The 17,120-nt window shown below is 41.3% G+C and overlaps 1 protein-coding gene across 3 annotated transcripts; it reads right to left on the bottom strand.

Annotated features, from left to right (window-relative positions):
* Nucleotides 1–836: 836 nt before the first annotated feature.
* On the bottom strand, nucleotides 837–13,207 carry LOC120310170 (zinc finger protein 420-like). Of its 3 annotated transcripts, XM_039348297.1 has the most exons (7): nucleotides 13,041–13,207; nucleotides 12,380–12,723; nucleotides 6,696–7,286; nucleotides 6,318–6,432; nucleotides 6,127–6,194; nucleotides 5,190–5,319; nucleotides 837–4,199 (listed from the first exon to the last, which is right to left on the bottom strand). In XM_039348297.1, the coding sequence occupies exons 3-7, from the start codon at nucleotides 7,176–7,178 to the stop codon at nucleotides 1,888–1,890; spliced, it is 3,108 nt and encodes a 1,035-aa protein (XP_039204231.1). In that variant the 5' UTR covers nucleotides 7,179–7,286; nucleotides 12,380–12,723; nucleotides 13,041–13,207; the 3' UTR covers nucleotides 837–1,887. The 3 variants fall into 3 exon arrangements, with proteins under 3 accessions (XP_039204231.1, XP_039204230.1, XP_039204232.1); XM_039348296.1 differs by lacking the exon at nucleotides 12,380–12,723; XM_039348298.1 differs by lacking the exon at nucleotides 12,380–12,723 and having other exon boundaries at nucleotides 842–4,199; nucleotides 6,318–6,417.
* Nucleotides 13,208–17,120: the final 3,913 nt, after the last annotated feature.

Here is a 17,120-nt window from a genome sequence, read left to right as displayed (position 1 = left end):
GAAAGCCACAATTAGATTAAAGAAAATGGAGGGTTTGGCTTGCCGGATGGGGTCTTATACTACCAAGCATGTGCTTTAACGTGGCTAAAACAATGGAAGACCCTTAGACATAAAAGATTATTATACTTAGAAGAATATGATTTACAACTAGAATGGCACACTTTTCTATAGTATAGGAAGAATAAAATTTATACATACTTCCAAAATCTCGTCATTCTGGCTCCTTTTTGTGCGAGAGGAACTCTTCATCCTGAAACTTTCCTCATCCTCAAATTAATGTCTATCTGATTATTCTCTCACATAATGACAGGATTTTTTTCCTTATAAATATTACATTATTTTTCTAGTTTACTGTCCAATACTTAATAAGCAGCTTATTATCTGGGTCCATTAGTAATTCAGTGGTATATATTAACTTTTTCAGTCTAGATCCAACATTACACCAACAAATATTTCCTCTCTTCCAGTAGTGTCTGTTTTCCCACACACTAGGCAAATACAAAGGAGGACTTTTGACTGAAATTTTTTTCCTGCTTCTGCATTCATACTTGTTGACTTAGGTCTTAGTTTTTCACAGTGGACATCCTCACATTCCAGAGGAAGTTTGCATTCTTGTTTCTTTCCTCTTTCAACATCTTGCAATTCATCATATAACTTCTACAGACAGCAATACAAACTTAACTGCAAAACAATTGCTATTTAAACCATTCTATTCATGGTATCTTCTATAGCAGGGGTTCCCAACCCCTGCTGTGTTGACCAGTACCGGGCCACAGCATGCCAACCGGTCTGCACAAACAAGCCAAAGCCCCACCCGCAGGATGCAGGCAGCACACAAAACCATGTCCCCTCCGTGGAAAAACCTCTCTCTAAGGAACCAGTCCCTGGTGCCCAAATGGTTGGGAACCTCTGTTCTATAGCATCACACTTATTTTGGTAATTCATATGTCGCTATAATATCTGCAACTCTTTTGTCAGACTGGCTAGTTTACTCCCCATGAAAGAATGACTCTTGATTCCATGGATGTTAGAGAAAAGATACTTTTACCTTTTACCCTTTACTGAGTGCAGTGTGAGCGAGGCAAGCTCTAAAGAAAAACTGCGTGAAAACTGTATATTGAAAGCAATCCCCAATGTCCAAATCCCTCCCCTTGGCCAGAACAGTCCAATCCAATCCCGGTCCAATGTTTTGGGAACCTGGTGCATCAGGAGTGGCTATAAATTCCTTTCGCAGGGCTAGTGTCCTTGAGGGCAGGCAGATGGCTCAGTCTGGCACCTCTGGTTCCTGTTAATGTCTTTGCTCCTCAAATTCTTATAATATTCTTTCACACCTCTAGCACTCTACCCCTGTGAAATGTCTTCCCTTAGTTATGGCAGTTGCTAGCAAGCTTCAAAGAAAGCAAAAATAGCCATCTGAAATCTTTCCTGATTTATGCATTTCCCATGCTATGCCTGGAATGATATTTTGCTAAGCCCTATGCTTGCTCTCAAAAATTAATTTTTATAGAACTTTTATTGGGGATTTGGGCTTTCCTTATTATGATCCATTGGAAATGGGATAAACGTGAAGAAAAAAAAGATGTTCTCTTTTTTTATGTGAAACGGCATTGGTGGCCTTCAAATGACAGTAGCTACACTGTTCATAATTAAAACACCAGATGCCTAGCATTTGGTTTCTATTAGTGAATTCATCTCTCTTGGGCTTCAAATTATGAAGGTCAGACTCAAAAAACCCCTTTCTTAATTCAGTAAATGAAATTAGGAAACACATATATTTTCAACAACTAAACCTAACATTAAACCGTCTCATCCAAATGTATGTTTATGGAACATTCAGCCATTGGTCCTCTTCAAGCCTTTTCCCTATTTCACAAATTTATAGGACTTCTACACTGTGTGAGTCCTTTTATGGGAGTTAAGATAACTGTTTGTAATAAAACTTTTTCCACACACCATACATTTATACGGCTTCTCCCCTGTGTGGATCCTTTTATGGATGTTAAGATAACTCTTCGTAGAAAAACTCTTTCCACATTCTATACATTTATAAGGCTTCCCCCCCATGTGAATCTTTTTATGGGAGTTGAGGTTAGTAGAGACAGAAAAGCATTTTCCACACTCCATGCATTTATATGGCTTCTCCCCTGTGTGGATCCTTTTATGGATGTTAAGATAACTCTTCGTAGAAAAACTCTTTCCACATTCTATACATTTATAAGGCTTCTCCCCCGTGTGAATCTTTTTGTGGGAGGTAAGGTTAATAGATACAGAAAAGCATTTTCCACACTCCATGCATTTATATGGCTTCTCCCCAGTATGTGTCCTGCTATGGTAAATAAGTAGGCAGTTCTTAATAAAGCTCTTTCCACACTCCATGCACTTATATGGTTTCTCCCCTGTGTGGATCCTTCTATGGAAAATAAGTTCACTGCTTTTATGGAAGCTCTTTCCATATTCCATGGATTTATAGGGCTTCTCCCCTATATGGATCCGGTAATGGGAAGTAAGAGAAGAACTAAAAGTAAAGCTTTTTCCACACCCAGTGCATTTATATGGCTTCTCCCCTGTGTGGATCCTTTTATGGGAAGTAAGACTGCTGCTCGTAGTAAAAGTCTTTTCACACTCCATGCATTTATATGGTTTCTCCCCTGTGTGGACTCGTTTATGAACAGTAAGAGAAGAATTGTGAGAGAAGCTCTTTCCACACTCTGTGCACTTAAATGGCTTCTCCCCTGTATGGATCCAGTGATGGGAAGTAAGAGAATTACTGTGAAAGAAGCACTTTCCACACTCCATGCATTTATAGGGCTTCTCCCCTGTGTGGATCCTTTTATGGAAAGTAAGAGTCTTTATGTGAGTAAAGTTCTTTCCACACTCCATGCATTTATATGGCTTCTCCCCTGTATGGATCCGGTAATGTGAAGTAAGAGAATTACTACAAGCGAAGCTCTTTCCACACTCAGTGCATTTATATGGCTTTTCCCCTGTATGGATCCGGTAATGCAAAGTAAGAGAAGAACTAAAAGTGAAGCTCTTTCCACACTCAGTGCATTTATATGGCTTCTCCTTTGTATGGATCCTTTTATGGGAAGTAAGACTGATTCTTTGAGTAAAGCTCTTTCCACACTCCATGCATTTATAGGGCTTCTCTCCTGTGTGGATCCTCTTATGATATGTAAGATGACCATTCCTAGTAAAGCTCTTTCCACAGTCCATGTATTTATATGGCTTCTCCCCTGTGTGGCTCCTTCTATGTGACCTAAGATGACTTTTAAAAATAAAGCTCTTTTCACACTCCATGCATTTATACGGCTTCTCCCCTGTATGGATCCAGTTATGCAAAGTAAGAGATTTACTACAAGCGAAGCTCTTTCCACACTCAGTGCATTTATATGGCTTTTCCCCTGTATGGATCCTTAAGTGAGAAGTAAGAGAATTACTACAAGTGAAGCACTTTCCACACTCCATGCATTTATAGGGCTTCTCCCCTGTGTGGATCCTTTTATGGAAAGTAAGAGTCTTTATGTGAGTAAAGTTCTTTCCACACTCCGTGCATTTATAAGGCATTTTCCCTTTGTGGATCGTTCCATGCATAAAAAGATTTCTGAGTGAGGTAAAGCACTTTCCACACTCTCTGCATTGGTAGGGCTTCTCTCTTGTGTGGATCTTTTTATAAGAAGTTAGTTGTCTGCTCTTAGTAAAGCTTTTCCCACACTCCATGGATTTATAGGTTTCCTCTGCTTTGTGGATCCTTTTATGGAAAATAAGTTGATTGTTCTTAACAAAGCTCTGTCCACGCTCCACGCATTTATAGGGCTTCTCTCCTGTGTGGGTCCTTTTTTGAGATGTATGGGACCCATTTTTATGAGGAAGAGACAAAGTCCATTTGTAATTATTTCCATTGTCTCTACATACATAATCTCCTCCTTCAGTTTGGGTTTGATAGAATTTATTTACATTTAATTTCTTTATGAATACCTTTATATGTTTTCCAATACATCTGTTTTTTATTTTTCCTTGTTGGGCCACAAGGGCTTTAGTCGGTGCATGAACAGAAGATGAATTTTCCCGATTGCAGTTATTTGCCTGGTTTCTCTCATGGCTTTCTTCTTCCATTAGAACTGCAGGACTCTTCCTATTGTACCCACGAGTGATCATTTGGAATAGTTCCCAGGAATCTTCATATTCTTCCCCATTACCTTCACAGGAAAATAAAAATAAAAATAACTTTAGAGAAAAAGAGCAAAGCATAGGAAGTTTGAATATAATGAAAAAACAAACAGCTTCAATCTTCTCAGAGAAGCCCTTTAAGAATTTAATCTGGATTTTCTTGATTAAAATTTTGGAGGTTAAATCAAGTTTTGTATGGCTAGGGCAAAACCACAGATTAAATTTCAAATTATCCAAAATTCGAAGAAAAGGGGAGGATTTGGTTTGCCCGATTTGAAATTGGACTTTATAGTCTGCTCTGTCGTTTGGATAAGAAATAGGAGTTGCTGAGAATTGTTATAACTAGAAGGGCATGACAGAGGTTTGTATACCATGCATCTTTGTGTTACGATAAATTTAGGCTCAATCTAGATTTTAAAACCATAACTTCAGAAATACCACATTGAGAATATGAAACAGATATAAAATCAGACTGTGTCCCAAAACATCATAATGACTCTTAGCAGAAAATAGAAGCAGGAAAAAAAAAGACAATGGATAACATGTCGAAAGTCATTATAATTTGAGCTGCAGGAATACCAAACTAAGTCAAGAATGGCAAAAGGATATAACTGTCAGTCGTTTTCATATTGTCAGAAAGATTCCAGGTAGATAGAGGGAACAACATAAAGCAGAATTTGAATCTCTGTTGTGTATAAACAATACGTAATTGTTAAAACCTTTAATCAGGCTGAGAAATATGAATAGACGAATATTCAGAAGTGTATAAATGTACCCAAAATAATATCAGAAATGTCGACAAGATAAAGGATCATTTTGTCGTGCTCTGGTGGACTTGTAAAAAAGCTAGAAAAGTTTGAATTCAAAGACGTTCAGTGATAATGAAAACTTGAAAGATTAATATCCAACTGTAATCACAACACTTTATGCTGGCACTAAGCAACAGTCATTGAACATTGTTTCTGAGCATGATAACCGTAATGAGACTATTATACACAAAAAGCTGGAAGGGCTCTTACCCAAAGAGACCACGTTCCTATGATTTTCCAGCATGACTTCCCAATGCAGCGCTTTTTGGTCGGCATCCAGCTGAGACCACTCCTCTTCGGAGAAATACACAGCCACCTCCTCAAAGGACACAAGGCCATTCTGAATGACAAGGAAACAGATCAAAAACGGGGAAGATTTTAAAGACCTGAAGTATTTTTTATGTGATTCCAAACAAAGATATACATTTTGAGGCCATTCAGTGAAGGGAATCCCACTTTTCACCTGGATCTTTCTGTCTGTCCCCATCCATCAACAAGACTTTCAGCATTTGGAGAGAATCAACTGGAATGGGCCTGGAACCCCCACCTATCACTCACTCCCATACACCCAGCGTTTGCAGAAGAAAATGCAGGTGGAGGTTTTTTTTACCATTTAAGTAAAAGAATTGTGGTGTTTTCAGAACACACAATCCTATCCATGCCCAAAACCTTCATTAAAGTTGTTTGAGAGCCACTCAGGGATTTACATGGGTATTATCAACAAAGGCACACAAGCCCTGTTTCCGCTGCTCCTCACATTACAAGGAATCCACTACTTGTACCCCAACCCAATGGCCGAAGAAGAGAAAGCTGCTTGGGAAGAGCATTTCTCATCCTTTCCAAAGCTGGATTGTTTGGTCCCAAATTCTAGGCACAAATTGCAGTATTAGAAATTACTTTAAAGGTTGAGGGGCCTTGATCTGCCCACCCCCTTTGGATTTTAATCGTCTGCTTCATCTTTTAACCTGGTGCCATTATTTTGTTATCATTGGTTATAAACAAGGCTTTTTAGAAGCTGTAAGGTGCCAATGTGATTCCTTCGGTTATTATTGAGTAGCCTTGCACAAGTCCACCTCAAACAATTAATAAAAGGATCACTATTCAGCAAACACTAACACTGAAAATGTTATTTCTTATCATCTCTTACTTGAGTTGGAGTTTCAACCACTCTTTCAGCACCACCATAGATAGGAGTCAAATTCGTTCTATTCTTCCCTGTGAGGGAGACAGAGTTTTTCAATGGATAATAAACAAAATAGCAGGAGGCATTCTACAGAATGGAAGATATAGAGAAAGAGAGCTGAGACCTTTCTTAGGAATAGGTGGATTTTTGATTACCATCTGAGATGTCCTGACTTGCGGCATCCTGAGAGATCCTCCTGAAAAGCAGCTCCAGGGGGAGATTTGATGGATTCCTGATTCTCATAGGATCTCTAGTCTGCAGAGGGAAAAACTTGAATAAGAAATTACACAACATGGATTCTTATTCTCTAAAAACAACTTCAATCCCACAATATCAATCAATGAGCCGAGAATGTAAGAAAGGAACAGCTGTCTCCAGTCTATCTTCTATAATGGATAATGGAACAATGTCCTGCAAGAACTAGTGAAATATCTCCACATATTACAAAGAGCAGAGAAGTGGGGAAGGGAGGGGTGAAAAATTCAAACACATTCTTTATTCCCTTCTGGACTTCCAAGGAGAAGGTCTCTCACCTGCAACTTGACTTGTTCCTTCTGCTCCTCTGCTTGACTCATGAGAAAGCCTTCCACCAGGGCCACCGCTTGGGAGCTGGTCTCTGCTCCACACTCCCGCAACCAGTTTTCCATCTGTGGGGGCAGAAGGGCCAGCAGCTGCTCCAGAACTACTAGATCCAACATTTGGGTTTCAGGGTGCATTTCTAGCCTCAGCCATTGACTATAAATATTGTGGAGTCGGCTGAAAAGTCCTTGGGGACTTTCCATTTCCTGGTATTGGATGTTTCTGAAGTTCCAGGGCTGAATCTCTGAACGGATGATGGTTTTCTCCTCCAGGAACTTCTGCCCAGTTTTTGCCCAGATCTTCCCACAACTGCCAGGCTCAACAGCAGAGGGGCCTTTTCCAGTTCCCTCACTTGCTAACGGTTGTTTCTGCATCCTTTGCCTGTCCTGGAAGGAAATTCCAGATAGGTCAGAGGAATCTTGTGGATCTCCAAACATCTTTCAATTCATAGGACTATTCCGGTAACTGCAGGACTGACTGCACTTCACCCAAGAGTTAACTTTTTGTTGCTAGGAAGGTTGTTGAGAGGACTCTAGTTTCTGCATCTGAGATGGAAAAGAAAATAAATTCAAAGAATGAGGTGGACTTAATCACTGAACAACATTCATCTTTATGGAAGGGAGTCTTTTTCTGAACTGGCAAAGGATTGCAATAGCAATAGTTCTTAGACTTATGTACTGCTTCACAGTGCTTTGCAGCCCTAAATGGTTTTCATAGTCAGCATATTGCCCTGAACAATCTGGGTCCTTATTTTACTGACCTCAGAAGGATGGAAGGCTGAGTCAACTTTGAGCAGTGAGAATTGAATTGCTGAACTACTGGCAGGTATCAATCAGCTGAAGTAGCCTGCAATACTGCATTCTAACCTCTGGGTATTTCTCTGTCTGTCTGTCCATCAAGTGTGGTTTTATATTTGTAGGATTTTCTATTTCTTTTTTTCCCGAAAGGGTAGGCTATGTTTTTTTCAAATTTAAGATCTACATATACCCTACGTTAGGGTTCATAAAGGTTCCAGAACTCAAAGAGCTTAAGAAACTGGAATGGAATACAGAATTTTTACATGTTTCTTGTGCTTCATGTTGAGACATTTAGTTATTAGACATTAATTAAGTATGTTCCCCACTCTTGTCTTTAAGATAAATAGAAAGATACCGTATTTTTCCGTGTATGCTATTTTTTCCTGCAAACACCCTGTTCAAAAATTATACAAGTGCAGCGTCTTATACACAGAAAAATAATGGTAACCTCTGCAGCCCAGGGTATGCCTGTGTGGGTTGCCATGCCGCCTGGTACAGTGTCAGGCCCCTGTGGGCTTGCCACTAACGGGAGGGGGGAGAGGGCAAGATCGCCGGCCAGCCGAACATCCAGATTCGCAGGCTCAGCTGTTCAGCGCTGTGCCAAACAGCTGATCGGTGCGGAGAAACTTGCATGCCACAGCATCTTATACAAGGGTGCATCTTATAGGCGGAAAAATACAGTAGATATCCTTTTGTCATTTTATGTACACATACATAACACACATATAAACATGCTATATACAGCATATGTATATACCTACACCCTTACATATAAATAGATATAAATGTTAATCACTGTCCATCTTGAATACATAGTGGAAGGAGGAAGCTTGAGAATTCACAAGATTAATACCTTATGGGACTGTAAGGAGGTCATCAAGTCCAACCCCCTCCTCAGGCAGGAAACCCTATACCCATTTCGGACAAATGGCTGTCCAGTCTCTTCTTAAAACCTTTCAGTGTTTGAGCATTCACAACTTCTGGAGGCAGGTTGTTTCACTGGTTAATTGTTCTAACTGTCAGGAAATTTCTCCTTAGTTCTAGGTTGCTTCTCTCTTTGGTTAGTTTCCATCCATTGCTTCTTGTTCTGCCTTCAGGTGCTTTGAAAAATAGTTGACTCCCTCTTCTTTGTGGCAACCCCTGAGATATTGGAACACTGCTATGATGTCCCCCCTCGTCCTTCTCTTCATTAAACTAGACATGGGGTCGGCAACCTTGGCTCTTTTATGACTCATGGACTTCAACTCCCAGAATTCCTGAGCCAGCATGGCTGGCTCAGGAATTCTGGGAGTTGAAGTCGATGAGTCATAAAAGAGACAAGGTTGCCTACCCCTGAACTAAACATACCCAATTCCAGCAACCATTCTTTATATGTTTTAACCTCCAGTCTGGTAATCGTCTTTGTTGCTCTTTTCTGTACTCTTTCTAGAGTCTCAACATTTTTTTTAACATTGTGGTGACCAAAACTGGATGCAGTATTCCAGGTGTGGCCTTACAAAGACATTGTAAAGTGGTATTAACACTTCATGTGATCTTGATTCTATCCCTCTTGTTAATGCAGCCTAGCACTGTGTTGGCTTTTTTGGCAGCTGCAGCACATGGCTAACTCATTTAAGTGATTGTCCACTAGGACTCCGAGATCCCTCTCATAGTTACTACTATTGGACAAGGTACCACCTATACTATACCTGTGCATTTGGTTTTTCTTGCCTAAATGTAGATTCTTACTTTCTTCACTATTGAATTTCAGTTTGTTAGATAGCACCCAATGTTCCAGTCTGTCCAGATCCTCCTGTATCCTAAGCCTGTCTTCTGGAGTGTTGGCTATTCCAGCCAGCTTGCTGTCGTCTGCAAATTTGATGAGTTCCCCATCTATCCCCTCATCCAAATCATTGATGAAGATGTTGAAGAGCCCTGGGTCCAGAACAGAGCTCTGGAGCACCCCACTACACACTTCTCTCAAGGTAGATGCAGTTCCATTGAGGACCACACAATGAGTATGGCCGATCAGCCAGCTACGAATTGCATCCTGCTGGGACCTAGTCACCCCAGAGAGGCCACAAAGAAGGAGGGGACCCTTGTAGATCACGGTGAGATGTGGTCCAGCCGTTCGATCCGAGGAAGCCCTCTGAACTAACAGGTAAAAGATTGGCTGCAATCCAGTGGCCAGTCAGAAGCTACCAACGGCCAGGAAAAAAAACCCACTATTCAGCAGTTTAAGCAACGCATTTGGAACTGGGTGTGAATATTTTTCCTGCTCTACAATTTTAAAAATTTTCCCTGAGGAAAAGAATCCCAAAAAGCAAGGCTCCCAGAAGCAAGAAGATGGAGGGGGGAGGGGTTTCCTTGGTGCCCCTCCCCCTAGCCTAGCAGAACAGCGGTGGTTCAATATTTTTGGGGAGAAAGCAGATAGATTATAAAACTAATTTGGAAATAATTTCCTCACTGTTTCTAGACGGCCTTGTGGAGCTAAGACTGAATGCGTTTCAGCATAGATGGCCACCACAAAATTGTACATTGTCGGCCGGCCTGGGCCAGGGCCAAGGCAGTGGGGGCCATTCCCTCACTGTTTCCAGGATGGCTTCGCGGGCCACATGAAACCACTTCGTGGGCCGCATCTTTCCCCCGGGCCTTGTGTTTGACATGTCTGCTCTAGAAGAACAGCGGTGGTTCAATATTTTTGGGGAGAAAGCAGATAGATTATAAAACTAATTTGGAAATAATTTAAAGTTGCAACACTGAAAAATTTGGGAGACTTAAAATATTTTGAAAACTTTATCCTTTTTTTTGAAAAATATCAGATTGAATCTTTGAGAAACAAGGCCTGGTTGAAAAACACACATTTACTGAATCTAGTGGTGACAAAAGGAACAGCACTAAGACCTTGCTTTGCACGTTGCTTGGAAGGACTGACCTTGCCTTGAAGCCCAAACAGAGATAGCAACTAGACTCTTTGATGTGCCTGAACTTCTCAGCCTTTCAGATTGCAGCTGGAAAAGGATAAAAAAAAACCTCTTTGGGCTGAATACGGCCGGTCAGCCAACTACAAATCCATCTGGTGGTGATGCTGTCTAACCCACATTTTTCTATCTTATCAAGTAGTAGGTTGCGATCTACTTTACCAAATGCCTTACTGAAGTTTACCTTTTGCAGAGGGGTCTTAGTGAGGAAAAGGATCCCCAGCCTGGAATAATACTGAGTGAAATGATCCTGGGAAGGAACAACATTCTAACAATGGCAGGAAGGTTGAGTTCACATCACATGAAATGACAAGGAAATGACCCTGGCTTCCTGTTTTTTCAGCGCTGTTTTTTTTTTGGAACAAAGACATGCTATAACATGACGATTGTTGAGATGATTCTATTTCTGCATCTGAGATGCAAAAGAAAATAAACTGAAAAAACGAGAAGGCGGTGGACTTAACTATTGAACAACATTCCTCCTCATGAAAGGGAAGCTGGTAAAGGATTGCAGTGGTATTGAACAGATGGATCCTCTGGGTATTTATGTTTCTGTCTGTCCAGCAAGTGTGGTGTGAAATATGGTCCTTGCTTACATCAACACATGGAATATTTCATATTGGATTATAAAGCAAATCTTTTATATTTGGGTAAAAAGGAAATACAAAATCCTCCAAAGTGTAGGCTAGCTGTTTTTCAAATTTAAGATCATATATATTCTACACTTAGGGATCATACAAGATGCCAGAACTCAAGGGGCTTATTAAACTGGAATGGAATACAGAAATTGGACACTTTCTTGTGCTTGATATTGAGACATTTAGGCATTAGACATTCATTAAGGATGTTCCCCACTCTTGTCTTTAAGTTTGTATGTTTGTAAGTAACTGGAGCCAGAGAAGAGGTAAGGAGGAAATTCCAAAAATGGCTTATCCCAAGAAAGAAAACTTTATCTTTCCTCAGGGGTCTTAGTGAGGAAAAGGAAGAAGACCCTAACATGGAATAATACTGAGGGAAAAGATTCTGAGAAGGAACAACTTTCAAACAATGCCATGAAGGTTGTGTTCACATCAAATGAAAGGCAAAAGAAATGATCCTGGTTTAGGATGCTCACTTTCTATTTTTCAGCACTTGCTTTTTGGGAACATACTATAACACAGTGTTTCTCAACCTTGACAATTTTAAGGCATGTGGACTTCAACTTCCAGAATTCCACAGCCAGCATTGCTGGCTGTGGAATTCTGGGAGTTGAAGTCCACATGCCTTAAAATTGTCAAGGTTGAGAAACACTACTATAACACAAAGGCTGCTCCACACAATTTGCCCTGATTCCAACCACATAAGCAAAGTTCACATGAAACACAGGGCTTGAAAGAATACACCCTAAAGTGATGTTCATCCACGTTCTTAAGCGGGGAGGATCTGATCTTAGTTTACTCTTTGTCTTCAGAATAAACACTAAAGATTTGCAGTTTACATATCCAAAATGGAAAACCAAAGAAAGTACCAAGAAAACAGGGTGTCTAATTGAACTAGCGAAAATCCATCCCCAAAGAAAAAATAACAAGAAGAAAATCTTATAAAACCACTAAAGTCAGGAAAGAAAGTGGGGAATCCTGTTACGTACTTTAACGTCTGTGCAGCTGGGGCATATTCTGACAAATCCTTCTTGATCAACTTCTATCAAAGACTCAAAATATATTTAAAATATGTTCTGGGTTTCTGTTTCCTTGTTATTTATTCTAATGATTTCAAAAGAAAGTTGGAGTTAAGAACAATCCTACAAACAAGAAATGTCTCAAGTCACAAAACCGCAAGTGAGATGAGATCTACCGCATATCAATCAATTTAATGAGAATATGAATCAACATTTGAACTTACAGTAAAACTTTAGACAGCAGAACCCCATTAATCAGTCTGGTCCAAACCCCTTTGAGAACTTCAGAAGCCTGAATTAACAAGCCACCATCCGATACACATAGGACGAACAGCCAAATGAATGAAGCATTGACAGCCTAAGATGAGCTTCTGATTCATGCAACTCCGACAAACACGTTCCCCACTTCTTAGCCTAATCCACGCTTTTCCAAAGATGGACAAATGAAGATAAATATGGACTTCAACTCCCAGGCTTGAAAGAGGTTTGGGAAACACCAGCCCAACCGGGCATCGGGTGCTAATGCTGCATCTCAGCATTCTCTCCCTTCTGTCTGCCGGCAGAGCCCCTTTGAAGTTGTGGGGAGAGGCGGAGTTAGCAGCACCCCAGTCCCGGTCCTCCCACCCGGGGCCGGCAGAGGGACTTCGGACAAGCCTCCCCCTCCCCCCCATGCAGAGGTTTCCCCCAGGAAATGGGGGGAAACGGCCCCTCCCTTCTGCCGACCCCTATTTCTCTCCTTTGTTCCCCCCTCCGCCCGGTCAAAGCATGGGAAAGAGCGGCAGGGCAACATGGGACCCCGGACTCCCACCCCGGGGGAAGACTTGGCCCGTCTCCACGCTCGCCTCCAGCGCGGGACCCCTTTGCACGGGAAGAAACGCCACTCACTGAACTCGGGAGCGTTGTCGGGATCCGCGTCTTGCACGGCTTCGCGGCAGCCTCTGCGCCTCCCGATCCAGGCTCACAGAGGGGGAGAGGAAGCACATAGGGCAGACGCGCTTCCCTCCTCTTCCGACGAAAGCCCAAGTCGACACGTGAGCTGCGGTAGCGGAAAAGCGGCGGGCATGTTCGGTTTCCTCCTGCAAGCTGAGCGCGCCCCCTGGTGGACTCTGCGCGAAGTGCTAGGAATCTCCGAAAGAGCGGGAAAGAGGAGCGTAGGTTTAACACCCCTTAACATCCATAGAATTTAAGGTAACCGGGATGTGTCTAGAAGAGCATGAATAAAAAGAAAAGGACAATGGTTTTCTAATCTTGTATAATTGCCACTCTGATTTCTATTTCTCTAATGAAAAATTTGGACAACAACAGACAGAAAACTGGAATTGGAGCATTTTCTCCATTTTGACAGAATCATCTGGGGTAATATTTGAATAAATCGCTTCAACTCAGCAGGAGCCTCTGAAACTCTGAACATTGTTCCCCACCCAAATCCTTCCCCCCAAAATGCCTGTTAGTAATTATTAGGGCTTTTATTATTATTGCACTATAAGCAGATGCAAAGAGAATGAGATGGCTGGATGGAGTCACTGAAGCAGTAGGTGTGAATTTAAATGGACTCCAGAAGATGGTAGAAGACAGGAAGACCTGGAGGAATGTTGTCCATGGGGTCGCGATGGGTCGGACACGACTTCGCAGTTAACAACAACAACAAGCAGATGCAAAGACATTTGTTTTTCCCACAAAAACATTTATTAGACATACTTAAAACTCCGACTCCTTACTTGTAAAGTTAACTTTTGCTTGCTTATTTTACTCTCTTCCTATTATCACAGCTTTGCAACTATTTCTATCTTATTTGATCTATCTATTTCTATGTCTGTCTTCTTTCTCTCTGTTTGTATATGAAAAGCCTTTTCGCTGCACTGTAGATTTGTCAAGCAAGGTACTTTTTCTTTTATTTTGTTGTTGTTGTTGTTAATTGCGAAGTCGTGTCCGACCCATCACGACCCCATGAACAACATTCCTCCAGGTCTTCCTGTCCTCTACCATCTTCTGGAGTCCATTTAAGTTCACACCTACTGCTTCAGTGATTCCATCCAGCCATCTCATTCTCTGTCGTCCCCTTCTTCTATTGCCCTCAATCTTTCCCAGCATGAGGCCCTTCTCCAGTGAGTCCTTCCTTCTCATTAGGTGGCCAAAGTATTTGAGTTTCAACTTCAGGATCTGGCCTTCTAAAGAGCAGTCGGGGTTGATCTCTTCTAGGACTGACCGGTTTGAACGCCTTGCAGTCCAAGAGACTCGCAGGAGTCTTCTCCAGCACCAGAGTTCAATAGTTTATTAATTTTCTATTTTTACAGTCAAGTTCTTAATAGACAATGTGATGACTGAGTCCATTAGTAATTCCATGATACATATAAGCTTCTTCAAACTAAATCCTGACAGTTAGAACAATTAACCAGTGGAACAACCTGTCTCCAGAAGCAGTGAATGCTCCAACACCGGAAGTTTTTAAGAAGAGACTGGACAGCCATTTGTCTGAAATGATATAGGGCAGTGATGGTGAACCGTTTAGAGACCGAGTGCCCAAACTGCAACCCAAAGCCCACTTATGCATCGTCAAGTGCCAGGTGGGTGTGGCCCACTGGCTGGGCATGGCCCATTGGCTGGGCGTGGCTGCAGTGATAACGGCAGACTGGGTGGGACTAAAAAGTTCAATCAATCAATTCCAACTTTGCAAGATCTTTTTTTTTCCCACGAGAACTTGAAATTGACTGATTGATTGAACCTTTTTTTTTTTTTTTGCACATGGCGGCGGAGGCCTAAAGTGAAAAAGTTTTATAAAACACAGCTGAAGGCCTAGGACTGGGGCGATGGTGCGCGTGCCCACAGAGAGGGCTCTGAGTGCCGCCTCTGGCACCCATGCCATAGGTTTGCCACCACTGGTATAGGGTTTCCTGCCTGAGCAGGGGGTTGGACTAGATGACCTCCAAAGTCCCTTCCAACTGTATTATTATTAAATTTGTTAGTTTTCTAATAGTATCAATAATATCAGTTTAGAATATTTGTTCTAACCAAAACATATCTTAACTGCATTTGCACTCAATATCCATTTATACAATCTGTATCCTATTTTGCTTTTTTCAATTTTAATTTCCCATCCATGTTCCAAATATCCCAATCATTTATAATTTCAAAACAAGTTATATTTGGGTAACCAAAAGCTTCCCTTATTCAAACTTCTTAGCATTCTTATTTCCCTTTTCATACCAATATATAATATTCTGTTTAGAAATCTTATCTATCTAGTTATAATAATACTTCTATTTCTAGCAATCCATTCTTAACCATATTCAAACATCTAATTAATAATATAACATCCCCTCTAATAGGTCAAAGCTTCTGTTTTCTTCAGTCTTATTCTAGCTTTCTTCCTTTGCCAATTAACTTTCCAAGTCACTGCATTTGGATCAAATAATTCTTCCTCTATTTTTGTGTATATTATTTGGAACAAGAGAAACAATTCAATTAAAGTATTTCTGGAAGAACTAGTCCATTGATATTCATTAAACAGCCTCCCTCTTTCTCCAGTTCCCTACAGTTCTGTTAATGGCTCTATCTTCTATTCCATCGGGTCTCCTTCCTTATCCTCCAGCATGCTTTGAAATCTTGGTTGGTGAAATGTCTTTTCCATTTCCAATATTATCGTTATGTCTTCTATGTCTTCATTTGTCTGGGTCTGGCTGTTAGTTTCTTCCTTTAGATCCTCCATATTTGAATCAATATTATCTAGTTTTCCTAGTTACTTCTCTGTAGATATTTTCTGAGTTTGTAGATTTAAATTAGAAAATTGTTATTTCATCTCCTTTATTATTTTTAATCTCATCACGAGCTAAGGTAATTGTTTCTTGTATTAATTTCAACATGGAGAGAATTTCTTTTTGTGATTCATCAGTATTTTCTTGTGGTATATCAAACTGAGGCTTCTGGAGACAGATATTATGGATGGCTTTTTACCATTTAGAGCAGTGGTTCTCAACCTTTCTAATGCCGTGACCCCATAATACAGTTCCCCATGTTGTGGTGACCCCCAAGTGGGTGTGGCCACCAATAAGAGGGAGTAGGACAGCTAGGGAAAAGGGAAAAAAATGGCAGACAGCGTGGTTTGGCGACCCCCGTGAAATGGTCGTTCGACCCCAAATGGGGTCCCGACCCACAGGTTGAGAACCACTGATTTAGAGCTATGTATGGAACATCCATTTTAATTTCTGTAAGTGACCTCTATAGAAATCTGTTTAAGAGTTTAGAAAGTTTAAGTTGTCATTGGAGCTCCAGATTATCCAACCAATTTATCAATCCATTCTTAAACCTCCCCTAAGTAAATATAAGTAAAATTCAAATTTTTCTGTCCAATGAGAAATATACCCTTTCTGTCCAGGGAGAAATAAAAACCATTAAAGGTTGTTTATCAATCAAGATTTATAATCCAAAATGTTCCATCATATCAGGCAACAGTGTATGTTTCTTCTACAGGAAAATAGTTCCACAATACAGTTCTGAAAGTCAGTATTTGTGCTCATAGTTCAGACAGGCCAATTCTACTGTCAATAAGGCTGGCTCACATGAGCGAGCAGCACACCTGTGTCTTCTTCAGAGCAATCCTGCTTTGTGTCTCCACTTTCTTCATTTCGGACGGAGTGGAAAAACTGAAGCTGGTGCCGCCGCTTCACTGGGGAGAAGCCCAAGGAGAAGAGCAGTCAAGATTTCTGCCACCGGCTGGACAGACAAGGAGTAGGTGGGACAGAGTGGCTGGCTGGCTGGGGAGATCGTAGCCGCTCAGGTGGCTGTTACCACCACCGCCAGCAGCTTGGGCGCAGGTACAAGGGGATTCACCCTGCGATGCCTCCCCGCTCAGTTGAAGGCTTCGTTCCTGCCCTCCAACTAAGGCTGGCACACATGAACGAGCAGCACAAACGGACCACTGACGATATTGGTTCCTGCATCTGGCCGACTCCAATTCCATGCTTTGCC

This window comes from Crotalus tigris, unplaced genomic scaffold, assembly GCF_016545835.1.
Source record: "Crotalus tigris isolate CLP2741 ecotype Arizona unplaced genomic scaffold, ASM1654583v1 scf7180000018127.1262416, whole genome shotgun sequence".
Classification (NCBI taxonomy): domain Eukaryota; kingdom Metazoa; phylum Chordata; class Lepidosauria; order Squamata; family Viperidae; genus Crotalus; species Crotalus tigris.
This window is presented reverse-complemented; position numbering and strand designations above follow the sequence as displayed.